The following is a 21,237-nucleotide window of genomic DNA, read 5'->3' as shown; positions in this document are numbered from 1 at the left end:
ACTGCTTTAAATCTTCCTGGGCACTTCCTGACTCAGGTGAAATGGGCGTTATCAATGGTTGATTGTGTCACAGGGTTCAGAGTGAAATCACACTCAGTGGTCCAATTGGGGAGGCTCTATGACTTGCCTTATAAGTACAGCACGGGGATGTGTTGATTCACGTAGAATCATTGCCTTCTGTAGTTTAGCCCAACACAGTTTCTTTACTATTTAGTTGTAGAGCTGGAAGACCATCAGCATCCTCTATTTCTAGCCTATCATTCTACTTAAATCAAAACCTAACTCCTCCTTTAATAAATCCTTTCTTTCCTGGTTCTCCCTCTGAAAGATCTTCCTTGTGTTGGCTGAGGAAAAAAAGCGCAACATGAGAGCTGAGTTCAGTTTTATCTGGGGCTTACTGAGGACTAGAGGCTGAGAGAGAACCTCTCAGCTCTGAGGAACTGCTCCTAAGGGAATGCGTGCAGTCAAGCACACACCTCTGTAGAAGGTTGCTTCTAGTCACGAAGAGCAGATGTCTCCGTTAATGCTTTTAGCGCTCTTCTAAGTATGAGAAGGTGCAAGAAACTGGGTTCATAAAATTTTCTCCTGAAAACTCCTAACTATCTGAAGGCCTGTTCGGCCACTTTTTCCCAGCCTCATTCCTGATCTCTGTCCTGAGCTCCTTTCAGAGTGTATTGAAGGTCAGCAACTTTAGTGGCTAGTGACTTCATTCTTGTAGAACCAGATGGCGAGCGACATTCTTCAGTTGGCACTTCTGTCTCACCTAAATCTTTCCTATTAGAGTTTATTAGTTCCTTGGTTAACATTGCAGTGAGAATCAATTGAAAGCCCTATATACTTATAACCTGTGTGAATCTGTGTTTTTTCTTCTCTCCATACACTGCAGATATTCTCCATGAGCTGTGGTGTAATTTTGTGGCTGTGTGGTTTTACCTGTGTTACTCAAAATGTTGTTTTTTCAAGTGGCAGGACAGCATTGCAAATGAGTCGAGATCTTTCTATTCAACTTCCCCGGCCAGATCAGAATGTGGCAAGAAGTCGAAGCAAGACTTACCCTAAGAGAATAGCACCAACACAGCCAGGCGGTAAGTCACAGAGCCCCCAACTCCTCATTGTAACCTTGTGTTTCCTTTTAGGCTCCTGGTGTAACATACACTTAAGTGGTGACTGTAGCCCTGGAGGTTTTTAATTGTTAACAGTAGAATTTTTAATTTGACCCAGAAAATGTCCACGCACTCGGAAATTATTAATAAACAGGCAGGTAAGCAAGTTGAATCACCATAGCCTGCTTAATGACTATACTTAATAACTCTTTTTTGAAGGGATTAAATAAAACCTCAACTGCGTAATTTCTTAGTTTGGTGTAGCTGAGATTGGAATTGAAACAAAGTCTTTGGCAAAAGTCTTAAAAAAAATACCATTGACATAACAGTCTGTAAAGAATTTAGTTTTTTGTTATCGTTGGTCTTTTATTGTGAACTATAATAAAGTGCATAAAGTATACATACTATATACCTATGCACATACACATAAGTGTATGTGTGTTTATATACATATATAAATATATACACGGGCATGCACATGCACGCACACACACAATTTAACATAGCCTGCAGCCCCAGAAGTCCCTGCTGTTTGCTTGGTCACATCCTCACCTTCTCCTCCCTCCCCAACCAGTGAAAACCTCTGTCTACTATGTGGTAATTATTTCTTTACTTTTCACTATAATTTTACTACTTATGTAGCCTTCTCTGAACAAAGTAGTTTGTTTTGCCTATTTTTAAAATATTATATGATTGAATCAAGGGGTGTGTTCCTTTGTGTCTTGCTTCTATCAGTGTTATACGTAATATATACTAAAGTGCATTCATTTTTCTTGCAGTGAGTTTTCTGTTGTATGACAGCTTCTTATTCATTCTACTATTGATGGACGTTTGGGTTATTCAGATTTTTTGTTTTTAATGCACACCACTTCTTTAATAAACCACCTCATCAGTCAGTTTTAATCCATGTTCAGTGTTCAGAGCTCACGGAATTTTACTCTAAAGTGATCTTACTGACTTTGGTTTGTGGCTTGCTTACAGATCAGCCTTGTCTAACACTCTCCACGGGCTTTTCACATATATTATTTCACTTGAGCCTCCCAGTAATCCTGTGAGGTAAGGCAAGGCAGACACTACGTTCCCATTTTACAGGTTCCAGTAGCTAGAAAGGGGTGGGGCTGGGATGAGAGGCCAGATCTCCTGGCTCTTTCTGCCATATTGTATGAAGAGAATGGAATTTTTAATAATAATAATTAACATCTGGGGGTGGTGGTGGGATGAATTGGGAGATTGTGATTGACATGAATACACTAATATGTATAAAATAGATAACTAATAAAAAAATCTGAACATCGCATGACAGTTGGCAAAGCATTATGACAGCTGTTGTTTCATTTAACCCTCATGACAAGCTTATGAGGAACGTGTTTTGAGTTTGCTCCACTGCTGCTGGCTGTGAGAATGTCACCTGACTTACAGTTTCTAAAGTGAAATTAAATCTGATTGTAGGTCCCCTCCTCTCACTGGGCTGAGAGGAAATTAAATTCTTTCTGATGGTTCTACAGTGGCAAAAATAAGACATGATTTAATTTTGCATTGGGTTACCTGCCACATAAGTAATATTATCCCCATTTAGCTGATGAGGAAACTAAGATTATAAAGGTAATTTGGCCAAGATTACATAATAAGCAGGTGGCTTAGGACAGAAATTCCAGCTTTAATATTTAATATCTTATCTTAATATTTTGTGATTATCTTTGAATATGATCAGTCTTAAATCCCATTTGGATCAAGTGCAGTGTGGTATAATTGATAAGCAAACTTTCAGATACTTTGCTATTTCTTAAACACCAGGCCTCATGAAATTATTCTGAGACCAACCAAGAATATCAAAAGCATTCCTCATGTCAAATCAACATTTCTTTCCACTTGAGATGCTGGAATCACACGTGCTTTTTACACAGACCTGCTCAGGTTGTTCCTTTTCCTCTCCTCATGTGCTCTTAGAAAAATATCTGCCTCTGTAACATTGTGTCTGTCTGTCTGTCTCTCCTTGGAAGCCGAAATTCCAGAAGCTGATCTATTTAGGGACAAGGGGTTTTGTTTTTGTTTCTCTCCTGGCTTCTGTAGATCCAGCCAAATGCAGTTTTCACAGAGTAGCCTGGAACTGTACTGAGCCCTCGCGTCTGTCTCCCCTCCCACTAGTGTTGTATTAAAACACACTCCCTCTAGGGTGGAGGCTGAGGAGATGGATAATGCACAGCCCAGAGTGCTCGAGGGCAGCCTCTCAGCATCAGGCTGAGAATCTTTTAAAAAATGCAGCACATGTTATGCTTTTACTATTATAAAAATACATCCTCGCTTTAGGAAATTGAGGAGCCTCAGAACTCCCCCTCCCCTGCAAAAAGAATATCTTTCATGTTCAGTTCCATTCTCTTAGCGCTAACACTATTTTATATAGCCTTCTGGTCGTTTGCATATCTTTTCTGCAAAAAAGGTATAGCGGTGTTTTTATTTACTTTTTTATTTAATAACATATCATGAATATGATCTAACAAGTTTTGAGTGTTCTTATATAGCACCATTTGAATGTCCAAATAATTTTCTGCTGCATAGATGCATTGATGTGACATAATTTATTCAACCAGTCGTTAGTTTTTGGATATTTAAGCTGTTTCAAAATTTGAAAAATATAAATGTAACTAAAGTGAATATTTTTGTAGTGATATCTCTAAGTATTCATGCTGATTTATTGTATGTATTTTAAACAATGGTATATTTTTATAATTTTTACTCAAAAAAGAGGATCATACAGTGCTTTGTTTAAAAACTGAGGCTGCTGTGTGTACATTTCACTTTGATGTTGAACTACTTTTCAAGCCTGTGTTCCACAAAACTGTGATGTGTTCTGGGGACCCAGAGATGACCCTGCCCTTGACAGCATGATTGTCCTGGGTGGGGAAGGACCATTTAGCAATGCCTATGATGCAGAGTTATTTCAGTTGCTGTCATGCACATATGAAGAATGCTCAGGCTTCCCTGGTGGCACGGTGGTTGGGAGTCCGCCTGCCAATGCAGGGGACACGGGTTCGTGCCCTGGTCTGGGAAGATCCCACATGCCGTGGAGCGGCTGGGCCCGTGAGCCATGGCCACTGAGCCTGTGCATCCGAAGCCTGTGCTCCGCAATGGGAGAGGCCACAACAGTGAGAGGCGCGCATACCGCAAAAAAAAAAAAAAAAAAAGAAAAGAAAAAAAGAATGCTCTGGGGGCAGGGATAATATTGTTCTATGTTTATTTGAATGTTACATATTCTTTTTTTTTGGTTGTGCTGAGTCTCAGTTGCAGTAGGTGGGCTCCTTAGTTGCAGCTCATGGGCTCCTTAGTTGTGGCATGCAAACGCTTAGTTGCAGCATGCATGTGGGATCTAGTTCCCCGACCAGGGGTCAAACCCATGCCCCCTGCATTGGGAGGTGGATTCTTAACCATTGTGCCACCAGGGAAGTCCCTGAATGTTACATATTCTTTTTCCTCTAATTCAAATGTACTCTGCTTTGAGCCTCAGTTGAACCCAGCTGGTAGAGAGACCCAGTCTCTAAGGTCATGGTGGGGCTCAGACTTGGAGTGGAACGATTGAAGAGGGCGCTCTTGTCTTCACCTACATCAGTCACTCTGTGCTCCTTATCCCACCCAGCAGGTCCCATGAAGCAGGGCAATTCTGTGTGAATCTGGGCCACTGTGAGTATGAGAGGGGAGGGGTTATTGGTAAGCCTGGGAGCCTCCAGTGCTTAGGGTCAAACCTGCCCCTTTAAGACTCTGCTGTGGTGGGTGGTGGAGGGGAGGATGCTGTGAGGGAGTGGCCTGTAGGTCCCTAGGTTGCTGTAGCCCTCAAGCCTCCATCTCCTTCCCCACCAAGGCTTTTCTGCCACTCCAGGCAGCTCCTCCAGCCCTGTCACTTCTGATTCCCACACTCTCAGCTCCAGAGCAGCCTCCTTGCTCCAAAGCTCCCTGTTCCTGAGATTCGTTCATGGGTGGCTGGGCAGGAAAGGAACAATAGCTCGAAACAGTAGGGTTTTTTTTTTTCGAATTATTTTTTATTGACCAAAGAGAAGCAAAAGTATTACCTTACTAAATATTCCTGCCACAATTACTTAAATTTTTATTTGAAAATGTTGACAATTAAAATGGTAGAAAGCTTATTTTAAAACATAGAAGAAGTTTATTTTATTAGATTGTACTGTGTTTGGCAAAAATGGAGTTGTGGTTGAAAAAGAAGATAGATTAAAAAAAAAAAAAACTCTAATGAGGCCAGCTATGAATTTTCATAAATTGAATTCTGGTAGGCTCTCTAAAATAAAACTTTAGAGCTACAGTTCCAAGAGTCATTGGCATAAATTCTCACCTCTCATTTAACATTTATAGATACCAAAAAACAAGTTGTGATAGAAAGGAGACTTTAGCTTTTTGTTAGTTTATATCATTAATTTATACTACATGACTTGTAACTTTGGAAGACGTTATTTTATCTCTTCTGAAGTTAAAATAATTCAGTCAAAGTTGGTGACTACTGCCCTTAACCTGCATCTCAGTTCTCTGCAGCTTTAAAAAGCCAGTGTTTTCATTTCTCAGTCAGGAATAATAAATGCCCTGGTAGCTCAAAAGCCATTGTGTTTAGAATCCACTAAGATTAGACCTTGGCACCTCTATGAGGAAGTGCATTCCAGAGTCAGGAGCCCTGCACCCAGCCTGCCTTCTGCCCCCCCAGAGGAGTTCAGCGCCAGGGCAGGCAGCCAGAGCATTCCTCCAGATCTGCTCGGCAGAGGAGCTTGTGGGTAAAGCAGGAGGCGAGATGGCAGGAAGGAAAAGTGCATATTTTGTACAGCCCTTTCTCTGACAAGCTCTTGGCAGCTCAAGTAGGTGGGTTCCTGTCAGAAAAGAGTTTCTACTGTAAGAAGACAGCAGTAAAGACAGAATGTAAAGTCAGTAAAGACAGAATGTTTAGCTATAATCCATAATTAGCTGTAAGAAAAGTAATGGGTGAGACCATTTACAGTGGATAAACAATGCTGTGATTGTCTGATGCAGCATTTTGAGATCTTAAGCATATCGTACTGATGAACAGAGAAATAAATAGTTGCGGTGTAGTCTTCAGACAACTGAAAAGCCAGTTCGGGTGACATTTTGGCATTCCCACTCTGAATCTGTGGAAGACGCTGCAGACACAGTGCCCAAGGGATCCTGAAAATGACTTGTGAGTGAGGATGGTTCGTGCCTGGTCTGGAAGCAGAGAGCTACTGCTCAGGCCAAGCCAGTGTTTCTGTGCAGGAGAGAGGACCCAGTGTTGCCAATCTTCCACTGTCTTAAGGGAAGCATGAAATTTAGATATTTATAGAAACTTTCCAGAATTTTAAGTTTTGGCAATTGATTTCATTTTGAAGAAAGTCTCTGTGTGCTAAATCAAACATTCCTAAGGGCCCAGTATAGCTTGAGGGCTGTCTCTTGAGAACTTCTGATTGACAGAGCTGGTATGAATGGCCGATCCACCTGTCCTGGGGTCTCTATGGGATTCTGCAGCATCCCCTGTGGAGGTCAGGTTCTACACTCCATGACTCCCAGCAGGAACACTTTGTAGTTGGTAGGTCGGTTGGCCAACTCTAGGGGTTGATGGTGCCACACCGGTCTGAACCCCCTAGCAAATGATTCACATGTGGATAGCTGACTGACATTTACTGGTGACCTGAGCTGGGTGTAGCCCAAAGCAGGAGAGACAGAGAAATGCTTTGACATAGCGAAGTACAGTTCCATCAATTTGATGTAGTATAAAGCTCTGGGCTGCTGAGACATAGTAATGTCAAGAGAGTAATAATCACTTACTGAGCGCTTGCTCTGGTTGGCACATTGTGTCAGACATGAGGTCAGCAGAAACCCAGCTTGGCTTGTGGTGATCAAAAATAGATTAAAAAAAAATTTTTTTTTAACACAGACAAAAGGCAAGCTATGTGAGTAGAGACTGGCATATCAGACTGAGCTACATCTGATAAATCTGGGTTCAACCTCAGTCATCCCTGTACTAACTGTGCAATGTGATGAAGTCACTTAACCAGGCTGAGCCTCAGTTTCTTTGTGGGTCCAGTGGGGGTATTACCTCCTGCCTCACGGGTTGTTGTCACGCGGGATGGTGTCTGCATTGGGCACAGCATCGTGTCAAGAACGTGGAGGGGCTTGGTACACTTCAGTTTCTTTCTCCTAACTCAAAAGGAGTCTTTCTATACATAGTGTGGACCAGCCTGTGAGTCCACCTGACAGTCTTTGAATTATGTTTACCATATAGCATCAACTTCACATACAAAGGATAATATAATTATATGAGGGAGGTGTGGCCTTTTGTTATTGATGGGTGGAGAGAGTCATTCAAGTGCAGAGAATGGGCTTTGGAAAGACATCAGTTACCCCTGATTTATTCTAGAAGATTGGGTATAAACAAGTATGAGGGAAGTGGGCAAGTCAAAGGGCCCCCTGTGTGTAGGTTTCTTCTTTCCTGCCTGCCTGAAGATCTCTGGGTGCACAAGGGCAGCTGTTGTCAGGCAGTATTGGGAGGCCAGAGTTGGGGATCGTCCTACTTACCCTGTTCCCACTTCCCAGAGGAATCATTTTTCTCGCCTTATTTTTACCCCCACTGCGCGCTCACCACTCTCCAGGTGCTCCAGCACCACTGGGATAGTCTATATGGCTATGAATCGGGAATAACAAACGCGTTACAGTGAATCCATAATAGTGATGAGATTGTATGCTGGTTTTAAAGTTCACATAGTTAATCATTTCATCTTCTGTGTAAGGTGGTTTTCCCTATTTGAGGTAATCAGGTACTAGGCCTATCCAAGTCCACGTTTCATGTCAGGCAGGCAATGGAAACAGAAGACAAAGGGCTAAGCTGAAAGGGCTCGGGGAGGGAAGGAGAGTTGTTGAATGAGTAGTAAACAGAAGCTGGGGCTGTGGATCTGTGATTTCATAAGTCAAGTCGCAACCTCAATAAGCTGTTAGATCAGCAACCTCCCTTCTGCAATATGAGCAGGACTGTTGCTGTGTTTGTCATCACAGAGACTGGAAACTATGTAAATGTCCATTAGTAGGGAACTGGCCTAATAAAATAATAGATGTGTACCCCTAGGAAATACCATGTGTCTCTTAGAAGAAATCTGAGGGCAGGATTTGACGTTGTGTTGGTCCGATTCTATAGTCCCACCACGTCTGCCTTGAAAGGTCAGATCCCCTGAGGAGCTCCACAGGGCAGAGGAATGTTAATGACCAGCAGTCATTGAGCATCACTGCATGCCCGGTGCTGTACTAGGCACATGCAGATAGTATCTCCCTCATTCCTTTTAGAAGCGTGCTGTAACTCTCAGTGTAACAAGTGAGAAGACAGAGGCAAGGACTTGCCCAGGCCTCCAGAGCTGGAATATGATCCCAGGTCAATTAGAGTCTGCATTGTGGAGAGGAGAAACAAAAAAGAATGTGATAAATTTGTGTCAATATGGAATGATCTCCAAGAGATAGTATAAGCAAGAAAAAAAAAAAGCCAGAGGTGGGGGCCAGCAGCATGTAATATGCTCCCATTACATAAAAATACAATCAAAAAAAGAAATCAGAAATCAGGAGTGGGAGAGAGATTTATTTTTACTCTGTATTCTTTAATAGCATTTGTGTTTTTACCATGTTGTACTTTAAAAAAGCCCTTCAGATACTTGTCATGAATGCCTTAAGTTCACAAGATGATTTCAAATGTCCATTCAAGTTTCCAGATGAGGACACTGATATTATGCTAGGAAGTGTACATCATAATTTATGGACAAAGTAATAGAACGATACGAGACAGATCATACAAATTCAAATGTTAGGATTTCTACTGTGCTGTTACAGATACAGCTCAAGTCTTCAAGGCAAAGGGCATAAGACATTTTCATATCTGTACATTTAAACGTAGGCCTTAAAGTGTAGGAGATTGCACTGTAGATCCTCAAGTCAGAGCATGCTTTGTTTCAAAGGAGGAAGACTCATGCAGGACCCACAGTCCTTGGATTAGATGATGTAGAGGACAATCACTTTGCGTTGTAGGCAAGGAAACTGAAGCCCAGAGAGGTGAAATGATTTGCAAGTGTAGCAAGTTCTGGAACCTGGAGGGTATCTGGATGAGAATCACTAGGCACTGTGAGGAATGTCTGGAAAAAGACAGTGATGTAATAACTCTCACACCTATTGGGCACTTGATGGGTACTGTGAAGTTTTTTGCATGTTTGTCCTCTCTAGGTCAGCTGAAGACAGGAAGGGAAGAAATTAGTAAAAATTGTCATACAAGGGAATTGGAGCAAGGCATTCTGACCAAGAGTTGTTATGTGGGTAGTTTTGGAGAGGATTTCTACAAAATTTAGGAGAGTGTTAGCTTTGTTTTCGAAAGAGTGTGATTATGACTGTCCTCCTTCAAACCTGATACGTCAGAATTAGGTAATCAACTGAGGTGTGGTCCAAATCTGTGACCTCACTTTCTCTTCACCGTAAGAACTCCTGCAACTGATTATGTAAGCCTTTGCATTGAGAAGGCATGTGGTACAGTGGCAGGAAAATAAAAAAACAAAACATGTACCTGATTTGAGTAGACTTGAATTCCTGGTCTAACTCGGCTGTGACTTGTAACACATCATTCAACATGCTGAGCTTTCATCTCATTGTCCATAAAGTGAAGCAATTCTTTTGGTAAACCTGTGGGAAGGTGGGTGGTATCCTCATCTTACACATGAGGAAACAGTAGCTCAGAAACATTGAATACTTATTCAAAGTTACACAGATAGTAAGAGCAGCAGCAGGGTTTGAACCCAGGTCTTTGGAATATTAAGGCACATCCTTGGAAAGTAAATGGAAAACAAAAAAAGTGAAAGATGATTTGAAAATAAGTATACATCCTCTGGTTTTCCCACTATTGTGTGATTCCTTTACTTCACTAGATCTGCTTGTTTCAGCAGATATTCTTGAAGATAATGCATTTACAGAGGAGCAGCAAGTCAGTCTGATTTTATATCAAGTCATTTTTTAAAGAAATATTTAAGTTCTTTGGGACATTTTACCCATGAAAGAGGGGAAATGGCAGTAACCGTGTTAATTGCAAGGAGCATTAGGTTAGGTCACAGAGTCGGGTGTATGGTTTGTTCAAGGCTGTCTTCCTTTGTTGACACCCTTTTCTACTCTGCCTTGAAGCTGATGTTTATTTTCATTCTGTAAAAAATGTCTTAATATATGTCAAGCTGGTTAGATTTTCTCTAAAAAGTTAATGATTCCACTCTTTCTGGGAGTGTTTAGCATTCCATGCATAGCTATCAAAATTTAAAAAGCACGCAAGGCTAAAGGCATATTGTATATTCCAGTTAAATACCATAGCTTTAGTGAGTTACCATAAATGACACTTTTTATCCCCTTTACCTTCTCATTCAACAAGAACTTATTGAGTGCTTCTTTGGCATAAGACCTGTGATGTTGTAATTAATAATAAATAATCATTTGATGAAATTAGAACACTTCCTAACATCATACACAAAAATAAACTCAAAATGGATTAAAGACCTAAATGTAAGGCCAGACACTATAAAACTCTTAGAGGAAAACATAGGCAGAACACTCTATGACATAAATCACAGCAAGATCCTTTTTGACCCACCCACCTCCTAGAGAAATGGAAATAAAAACAAAAATAAACAAGTGGGACCTAATGAAACCTAAAAGCTTTTGCACAGCAAAGGAAACCATAAACAAGATGAAAAGACAACCCTCAGAATGGGAGAAAATATTTGCAAATGAAGCAACTGACAAAGGATTAATCTCCAAAATATACAAGCAGCTCATGCAGCTCAATATCAAAAAAACAAACAACCCAATCCAAAAATGGGCAGAAGACCTAAGTAGACATTTCTCCAAAGAAGATATACTAATTGCCAACAAACACATGAAAGGATGCTCAACATCACTAATCATTAGAGAAATGCAAATCAAAACTACAATGAGGTATCACCTCACACCAGTCAGAATGGCCATCATCAAAAAATCTACAAACAATAAATGCTGTAGAGGGTGTGGAGAAAAGGGAACCCTCTTGCAGTGTTGGTGGGAATGTAAATTGATACAACCACTATGGAGAACAGTATGGAGGTTCCTTAAAAAACTAAAAATAAAACTACCATATGACCCAGCAATCCCACTACTGGGCATATACCCTGAGAAAACCATAATTCAGAAAGAGTCATGTACCACAATGCTCATTGCTGCACTATTTACAATAGCCAGGACGTGGAAACAACCTAAGTGTCCCTCAACAGATGAATGGAAAAAGAAGATGTGACACATATATACAATGGAATATTACTCAGCCATAAAAAGAAACGAAATTGAGTTATCTGTAATGAGGTGGATGGACCTAGAGTCTGTCATACAGAGTGAAGTAAGTCAGATAAACAAATACCGTATGCTAACCCATATATATGGAATCTAAAAAAAAAAGTGGTTCTGAAGAACCTATGGGCAGGACAGGAATAAAGACACAGACATAGAGAATGGACTTGAGGACACGGGCAGGGGGAAGGGTAAACTGGGACAAAGTGAGAGAGTGGCATTGACATCTATACACTACCAAATGTAAAGTAGATAGCTAGTGGGAAGCAGCCACATAGCACAGGGAGATCAGCTTGGTGCTTTGTGACCACCTAGAGGGGTGGGATAGGGAGGGTGGGAGGGAGATGCAAGAGAGAGGGGACATGGTGATATGTGTATATGTATAGCTGATTCACTTTGTTATACAGCAGCAACTAACACAACAATGTAAAGCAATTATACTCCAATGGGGACATTAAAAAATAATAATAAATAATCATTTGGCCTTCATCCCCATTTCGGCACTGAGCTCCTAAAACACTTGGAATTTCCTAAGTGATAAGAACCCTAAAGGTGAAAGGAGCATCTTTTGTTATTCATAACAAGCCCCTTTTAAGCACACCTGAATTTATGGTAATGAGATGACTTCTGGAAAGCCCCAAACAAGGAGGGGGCGCTTGTTGCCAGGGAAACTAAACTTGAATAGAGGGTTGGAAACTTCAGTCCCATTCCTTGATTTCTGGGGAGGTGAGAAGCACTGGCGGTTGAATCAATCACCAATGGCCAGTAATTTCATCAGTCATGCCTATGTAATTGATTGCATCAATTATGCCTGGGATTCTTTTTTGTAATAAAAACCTAGAAAAGATGGGGTTCTGAGGGGTTGGTGAACACGTAGATCTAGATGTGGAAAGAGTGGCGTGCTTACAGCATGGAAGTTCTATGCCCCTTTCCATGTACCTTGCTCTGTGCATCTCTTCATCTGGGTGTTTCTGAGTTACATCCTTTTATATATAATAAACCAGCAATCTAGTAAGTAACTGATTGTCTGAGTTCTGTTAGCTGATTTAACAAATGAATTGAATCTTAGAAGGGGTTCTTGGGAACCTCTGATCTATAGCCTGTTGGTCAGAAGCACAGGTGGCAACCTGGACTTGTAACAGGTATCTAAAGTGAGGGCAGTCTTGTGGGGCTGAGCCTTTAACCTGTGGGATCTGACACTACCAGGTAGATAGTGTCAGGATAGAGCTGAATTGCAGGATACCCAGTCAGTGTCTGCTGAGAATTGAAGAATTACTTGATGGTGCTGGAAAAAACACCCAGTGCAGACCCTATTCCATGGAGCATGGGAAATGAATAAAACTTGGCCCCTGATCTAGAGGAATTTCATCATATAGAAAGAATACAGCAGTTATTTAGCACTTGCTAAATGCCAAGCACTGTCTAAATGCTTTCTAGAAATTAACTAATGTAATCCTCATATCCAATATATAAGGAGTTGGTGATATCTCCATTCTACAGATGAGAAAACTGAGACCCAAAGAGGTTTAATAACTTGTCCAAGATCACACAGTGGGTAAATTGGCAGAGCTGAGAAACATATTTGGGTTTGTATGACTTGTATGGTTAACCACTTTGTCAGACTGAAGAGGTAGAAACTGAAATATGGGCACACGTGTCAGGTATCATGGATTGGAGCACGGAAAGAGTTGTAGGTGTCCAGGAGGATAGTTTGCTTATGGCTAAATGTGTAATCCATGATGCTGTTGTGAAGGAAGTGGATTTTGAAGGACGGGTGGATTAGGAAAGAAGATTTCGAACTGAGTGTGCAGCCCCTGGTGGGGAGGAGATACAGGAGGGCTTCCAAAGGGTTATGTGGGCCCAGGCAGTTTTGATCGAATCAATTTCCAGATTCTCTTTCCTCAAAGCAGTCTGCCTGTGATAGTAGGCTTGCCCCTTCCCAATGGACATTTTCCCATTTTCTAAAAGAAAGGCAGACGTTTTTCCCATTCAGAATCTGTTATACTGCTTTGTCTTTAAATGTTAAACCTCCTAGGTTGGTGTTGGGAAAGTAAAATGACCTTAATTGTCAAGTGACACATCCTTGCATGTCATTTTCTCATTTTGGCTTTCAGCAAAATTGGTGGAGAACCCAACTGATTTGCCACCTGATAGAAAATTCAAAATAATTTTAGATAATGTATCACTACTTGTAGAGTTATAGGTCTACATGTAACTCTTAGAAGTTCTTTGGGACACTGATGATATCTTTATAACAGAATACTTAACAGAATAATATAAATCTCTACGTAATGCGAACAGGGTTTCTCAGCATTGAAAATCTATCCAAATAAAAATAAGGCAGAATTGTTGCTAAACTGTTTCATTTTAGCACAAAATATTCTTGAATGGGTAGATCCATGTAATCACTGGGAAAAAAAAACTACCCTGTTTATCTCACTAAGAATTACTTTTCAATAAAAACTTACTTTTTATATTTAATAATTATTTATCAGCATTCATATGGTATGCTAATAATATGCTATTAATAATTGTAATGATAACTTGGTTCAGAAAAAATTTTTACCATGTAGAGCTTTATGGTCATGGGAAATAAAACTTTTACTTTATTTCTATTTTTTTTTGTCACAAGTAAGATAGAGTGATGAATAAAAACTTTCAAGTATAAAACATATTACTTTGGGATACATTTTTGCAGAGGAGATGGAATTGAATTGCAACTACAAGAGAAACATGCTATGAAATTTCCAAATGCTAAACTCATTTCATGTATTTTTAAAATTAATGACTAGATATCAAATTTCTATGGTATTTTATTACACTGGTTATATTCAAGAAAGTCATGAAACAGTTACATTTAATTAATTGATTCTTTTTCAGTTTTTTTTTTTTTTGCGGTATGTGGGCCTCTCACTGTTGTGGCCTCTCCCGTTGCAGAGCACAGGCTTCGGACGCGCAGGCTCAGCGGCCATGGCTCATGGGCCCAGCCGCTCCGCAGCATGTGGGATCTTCCCGGACTGGGGCCCGAACCCGTGTCCCCTGCAGCGGCAGGCGGACTCTCAACCATTGCACCACCAGGGAAGCCCATTTTTTTTCAGTTTTAATATTTTTATTGAACTATAGTTGATTTACAATGTTGTGTTAATTTCTGCTATACAGCAAGGTGATTCAGTTATACATATATATATATATATAAATATATATTATTTTTTATATTCTTTTCCATTATGGTTTTTTATAGGATATTATATGTAGTTCTCTGTGCTGTACAGTAGGACCTTGCTGTTTATCCCTCTTATATATAAAGCTTACACCTGCTAACCAACCTCCCACTCCATACTTCCCCCAGCTACTTCCCCCTTGGCAACCACCAGACTGTTCTCTATGAACATAGAGATTGGAAACAGTTACATTTTAAAATGTCAATATTTACTGTATGCTGCAAATGGCATCCTTTGGTACTATTTAAACTTCTTTTTTTTTTAAATTATTTTATTTTATTTTATTTTATTTTTTGCGGTACGCGGGCCTCTCAGTGTTGTGGCCTCTCCCGTTGCGGAGCACTGGCTCCGGACGCGCAGGCTCAGCGGCCATGGCTCACAGGCCCAGCCGCTCCGCGGCATGTGGGATCTTCCCAGCCCGGGGCACAAACCCATGTCCCCTGCATCGGCAGGAGGACTCTCAACCACTGTGCCACCAGGGAAGCCCTATTTAAACTTTTGATGCAAAATGTTAGATATCATCTTACAAACATGCACTGAGGTACATCATTTTTCAAATTCTTTTAGTGAGTACTTGTGTAAAAAGCTTAAAGAACCCTGAGTTAAAGCCTCCTAGATATGAACTCAAACATGGAAACAGAAAAAACCAAAAATGTTCTCAATTTTGCCTGAGTCAAATAAGTCTTTTTAAAGTGATCTTTACACACAATTACACGTATTTTGTATTTGTATATACTTTATATGCTACTGTAATTACATCAAATAAAACCTCTAGAGCAGTGGCCTAGCACACTCCTCTGGAACAGAACCAACTTTAGGTCAGGTGTGGAACCGTCCACCTGCCCTAGACCAAGTGAGCATAAATAGGGGGCTTGAGAAGAGATGGCTGGAGAAGGTTTGTGGTATGTTGCTCAAAATTGTGTCGCTGATGGGGGTTGGAGGTGGTAGGCTGGGGGGAGTGCAAGAGAGTACCGGGATAGGATGTGAGCATTTATTCTGTTTTCTTCCCTCAAACTGTGTCCTCCTATCACAGGAAGAAAAAACTTGATATCTAAGAGATTTGCCACACTTCCTGCTTCCAGCCAACCATTCACAGAGAGGTGTTGGCATTGGGCCTAGGAGGGCTGAAAGGAAAGACGGGCTCCCCTCTGCTGTTAGTGCATCTGGCAGCCCCTCAAGCATATGCAGGTGTAGATCACAAGTTCTTCAGTTGGTACAGCCCTTTCGTTCTACTCTGAGGGCCTGAGGGAGTAAACAGATGCTGAGAAGGGCCTTTCTTGGTTTTGAACCTGGCCTTCTGACCTGAAAGGAAGTGTGTTTGTGACCACCTCTCAGTGTGTGTGCCTCTGTAGCTCAGGCAGAGGATGAAGTGCCTTCATCTCATGCTCCCAAGTTGACCGTTTGGTCATGAGGAAAGCAAAGGGATCCAGGAGAGTGCTGCGTCAGGGAAGAAGAAATTGGAAGCAGACCAACCAGGGAAGGGATCTTTCGTGCATAGACATATTTTCCTAGCATCTTTCTCACCTGCACCCACTCTTTATAATCTGCCCTACAGCTTTCTAGTAGAATGCGTTGTTTGATCTTGCAGTTGACATGTAGCAAAATCAGTGTCTTAAAAGTCTGTATGTTTATGGTAAAGAAGTAACTGTTTAAATATCACCCTTGGGACTTTTGAATACAGAAACGGAGAAGCAGGGGTCTGGCTGCCTCTTTGGGATGAATGGGCTGATGTCAGGCATTTGAACTTTAAAAAATTAGCCACTGGACACTGAAACACTTTTATTTTCCAAATCGTGTGTTTTGAAATTTAATTGTGTTTTATGTAATTTAATGAGTGTCAGTTCTGCCAAATATAAAACCTTTCATGATGATAGGGAAAAAAATGAATATATGTGAGGTTTCCTTGGTCATTTTACTGTTTGACTGTAATTCATGGTGTTAGAAAAATATGTTTTATTTTTGCTAAGTTGCTCTACCATCTGTCTTTTTTTTTTCATAGTAACCCAATCTAAAGTTGGTGAAACCAAGGCAAAGTGATTTTGTACTATCAGTGTGAAAACGAGAGCTAAAATGTATTTCCAGTTATTAGCTCATTCTTAATTCATGAATATCACATTTCTTCTGATAAGTCATTCTGGGTCAGATAATATGAAATCAGATTGTGTTTACTGAAACCTAATAATCTGTTGTGTTGGGAATAGTTAAAATCTGTCCTGATTATTTGTATCAAGGATCAGATACAGTTTTTTAAAAACATAGATCAGAAAAGAAAATGAAAATAAGTGAGATGAAATTTAACCTAAAAGTTTACAAGTGTATCATATTTGAGAGTTTTAAAAATGAAATCATGTATATGTTACAATGCAGCTTAACTTATTGGCTATTTGTTCTTCTCCCCATTTAACAGAAGAAGGCATTCTCTATTTTTTCTTTTAATGTCACACGTTCATCCTCCATACCCACTCTGTAAATTCAAAGCAATGGCAACATTTAAATAGTATCAATCATTTAACTAAGGTTGACAGGTGTAAAACTGAGCTATGAACTTTTTGAAACTCATAATACTATTTAAATGCAAAGTGTTTTTGTAATTGAACATCCATATGGATTCAGCACCACATCTTGAAATCTTGACATCACCGGTTGACTTTTAAGAATTGCCCCCAGACCAAGTAGCTAAACAGATCCTGGGAAAGTTGATTCTGTTTCAGACAGCCACTCTTCTTGAACCAAAGGCGAGGGTCACTTACGATGAGGGCGCTCAATCGTGAACAGAGCCAAACCACACAATAGCTTGGTCGTGGTCCGGTGCACACAGGCTGGAATCATTTGCATATAGGGTGTTAAAAAATTAACAGACAAGACCATGGAGCTGTGGACACTGGCACTGCACTGCTGCCTAACTGGTAGGGAATTATGTGCGCTCGTATTAAGCTGTAGTGTCTAACAGTCCAGAAACAAAAATGATCACGGGTCATGAGCTAGATTTGGCTCCTTAATAAACTGTAGCAGTCTCCTGATAAACTTATTCTTCCACATGTGACCAGTCTCATCCCTTTGTCTTTTCCCCTACCCAGGCCCTGCGTGCAGCATGCAAGATCTTAGTTCCCCCACCAGGGATGTTCCCTTGCCCCCTGCAGTGAAAGTGCAGAGTCTTAACCACTGGACTGCCAGGGAAGTCCCAAGTCCTTTGTCTTTTTAGTGTGAACAATATGGAAAGTGAACTGGATGCTTCTAATTCTAACTGGTCTTGCTAGTGTTGATAGTTTATGTAAAATAAAATACAGATTAACCTAGGAGCCTTAGTAACCATATGTCAATAACTGACCTTTGTTGTAGGTAATCTGTGACTTTCATTTAAAAGAGTAGAAAAGAATTGCATGCTATGGTGGAAGGCTGCTTTTAAAGCTCTAAGAAGTAGCCCCGGCTTGTAGGATGTGGTGCATGTCATCTCTCATCCCGAATTTCCCATATGGCCACATCCAGATTTTTTTTTTTGTCTTGGTTTTGACACATTTTAAACATAATACCATTATCCTGAATTTTCCCTTCTAGTGGAAAAAATAGTAGAAACAGAAATACATCCTCTATAATAAGCAGACCTTCACTGAGTACTCACCATGTATAAGACACTGTGCTGGCAATCACGGGAGCACAATGATATGTCCTTCATTTTATTAAGATTTTGAGGGCCTATTCACTTTTATTAATAATTTTAAATTTTAATAATTTTATTATGTATATTATTAATATTTTATGAAATATGTACATGATAATTTGTGTTTCTAGATATTTTAGATGGAAAACAACTGTTTGGCCTTATCTGAAAGGAAGAGTTACACCAAATGGAGTGATTGTGTAGTGTAGGAAAATTTCCCTTAATGTTTTATATCTTGATGTGGGTAGTAGTTAAATAGCTGTTCACTTTATAATAAATTTGTTCAACCGTTCATATATGTATGTTTTATTCTTTTCTGGTGGTCCATTATAAGGAGTGGTGAAAAACGATTTCTTCAGCCTCAAAATTTCTCCTGGAGCAATGCCTGAAATTCCATTGTTATCAATTAATTATTTTAGTTAATATTTGGCTCTTCCTTTTTCTCTTTAAAATGGAACTATTTTAAAGTTCAGGCGACACGGGTTCGATCCCTGGTCTGGGAAGATCCCACATGCTGCGGAGCAGCTAAGCCCATGTGCCACAACTACTGAGCCTGTGCTCTAGAGCCCACGAGCCACAACTACTGAGCCCATGTGCCGCAACTACTGAAGCCTGTGCACCTAGAGCCCGTGCTCTGCAACAATAGAGAAGCCACCACAATGAGAAGCCCGCGCACCACAAAGAAGGGTGGCCTCCGCTCGCCGCAACTAGAGACAAGCCCGCGCACAGCAACGAAGACCCAACACAGCTGAAAATAAAATAAAATAAAATTGAAAAAGTAGTTATTACTTTTAAGTGCACACTTAGTAACATAAAGCTAATAAGTACTGCCTAATTAGGGCTTTTTAAGAGCCCTACGTTCATGAATAGAAAAGAGTAATTTATAGTTAAGATATGAATATTATATGAATGAATATTACATGATTGAATATTTCAGAAGTGCTCCCACTGAGTTAAGGCTTGTAAGTAGCTTTTCTCCTTATAGTCTGTTTTCCTAGTAAGGCTTTTACACCATAGGCTTGTCCAGTTCACATAGCTATAGAGGAGGAAAATACATATAAGCAGATTTTTTGGTTAGTAGTACACTGTTTTGAATATAAAAGAACCATAAATTAAGTTGTATTACCCTATCTAGTTATGATGTATATATGAGAGTTATATGACTAACATATATACCATTTTATGTTAGTAAAATAGTCTTGTCAAACAGTTTATTTTGAAGAAGCCTGGCTATGGTGTTTGTGAGTGTCTGAGAGAGAGCTTGTGTGTGATTTTTGTTCCTGAAATTCTTTGGGAAAACCATAGATCTAGTGTTTGATGTCAAGAATTATGATTTAGGGCTTCCCTGGTGGCGCAGTGGTTGAGAGTCCGCCTGCCGATGCAGGGGATGCGGGTTCGTGCTCTGGTCCGGGAGGATCCCACATGCCGTGGAGCAGCTGGGCCCGTGAGCCATGGCTGCTGAGCCTGCGCGTCCAGAGCCTGTGCTCCACAACGGGGGAGAGGCCACAGCAGTGAGAGGCCCGTGTACCAAAAAAAAAAAAAAAAAAAAGAATTATGATTTAGATATTGTGAATAACCTAATGTTGGTTTCTTTAAGAAAAAACGCATGTATATATAGTTTGAAATTTTTTTATTTTAAGGCAGTGCTCAGTTTTTGATCTACCTGTTTATTCAGTTTTTGGAAGCTTCGGAAGGAAACCAGGTGAAAGTGATCAGGCAGCCTCACTTTCCCCAAGGTTGTTAGAATAAGACTGCTCAACAGTATTATGGTTACCAGGCGGGAGAGGGAGGGATGGGTAAACTGGGAGATTGGGATTGACATATACACATTACTATATATAAAATAGATAACTAATAAGGACCTACTATATAGCACAGGGAACTCTACTCAGTACTCTGTAATGAAAGAGTAGATATGTGTGTATGTATAACTGATTCACTTTGCTGTACAGCAGAAAGTAACACAATATTGTAAATCAACTACACTCCAACAAAAAATAAACAAGCAAAAAAACAAAAAGAAAGCACTGCTCAATCTAAAGAGATGAGACTTGGAGCAAACCCAGGCTTATCCACAAGCTAGTTGTGCAGGGATTCAGTTAACAGTGATGCTCGCCTTCACTCAGTGCTTCTTCCACTGCTCTTATTGCCACTGGGCATTTGGGCTTTGGTCTCCCTGCTGTGCCCTCCGCCCCCTGCCATACCCCCCCAGCCTGGGAAATAGCCTTGGGTACATGAGGGTCCCTTGCAGTATAAATTAATAATACCTGCTGAAAACAATACCACATTTTAAAAACATGTATTCAAAACAATTAAAAATATGTTGGGGTAATTCTGTCTGGGGCACAAATGAATTAATCCCTCCTGCCACTGTCCCAGGGCCATACCACATGGAATTCCAGTTTTGAGAAGCAGCTCCATCTCAAATCTGCACCTGCAATTTTGGGAATCTGCCTAGGTGATTTTTATTAAGGGTTATGGCAAAATAGACAGTGACTGGCCACTCTGATGTCTTATAGCACATGGGGTTGTTCACGGGAGTTGGTTGTGTTCCACTTATTATACCTGGTGAAATTTCCCATAGATCTCAATGTTATTGTTTTCTAATGCCTGGATTCTGAATGTTGCTCCCACATGAGCGTACCTTTAATGCCACATATCTTCAGGTTCACCTTTTCATTTCAGGGTTCCAAAATAGGAACAAAATGCAGATATTGAATCCATGTCAAATTCCTTGTAATAATAGTTTTTGGAGCTCTTATTTGGAACCACTGTTTTCTTTCTGTGTTCAAGGTGTATGCCTTAATGTTTATCATTCCTGATGAGTAGCCAAACCTGCCTCCAAGTGTTCTGGAGGGAATGGCCAACTTTGGGGTGCTCACTTGTT

The 21,237-nt window shown here is 40.4% G+C and overlaps 1 protein-coding gene across 1 annotated transcript in view; it reads left to right on the top strand.

The window, feature by feature from the left end:
* The window catches only part of EPB41L4A (erythrocyte membrane protein band 4.1 like 4A), a gene marked incomplete at both ends in the record, with an annotated part of 179,736 nt that overhangs the window by 112,148 nt on the left and 46,351 nt on the right, over nt 1-21,237 (top strand). The window contains one exon of the mRNA XM_079701588.1: nt 964-1,085. Coding sequence (XP_079557714.1) covers nt 964-1,085 — 122 coding nt within the window. The remainder of the gene's footprint in view (nt 1-963; nt 1,086-21,237) is intronic.

Source organism: Hyperoodon ampullatus (assembly GCF_949752795.1).
Source record: "Hyperoodon ampullatus genome assembly, chromosome: 4".
Lineage (NCBI taxonomy): Eukaryota > Metazoa > Chordata > Mammalia > Artiodactyla > Ziphiidae > Hyperoodon > Hyperoodon ampullatus.
This window is presented reverse-complemented; position numbering and strand designations above follow the sequence as displayed.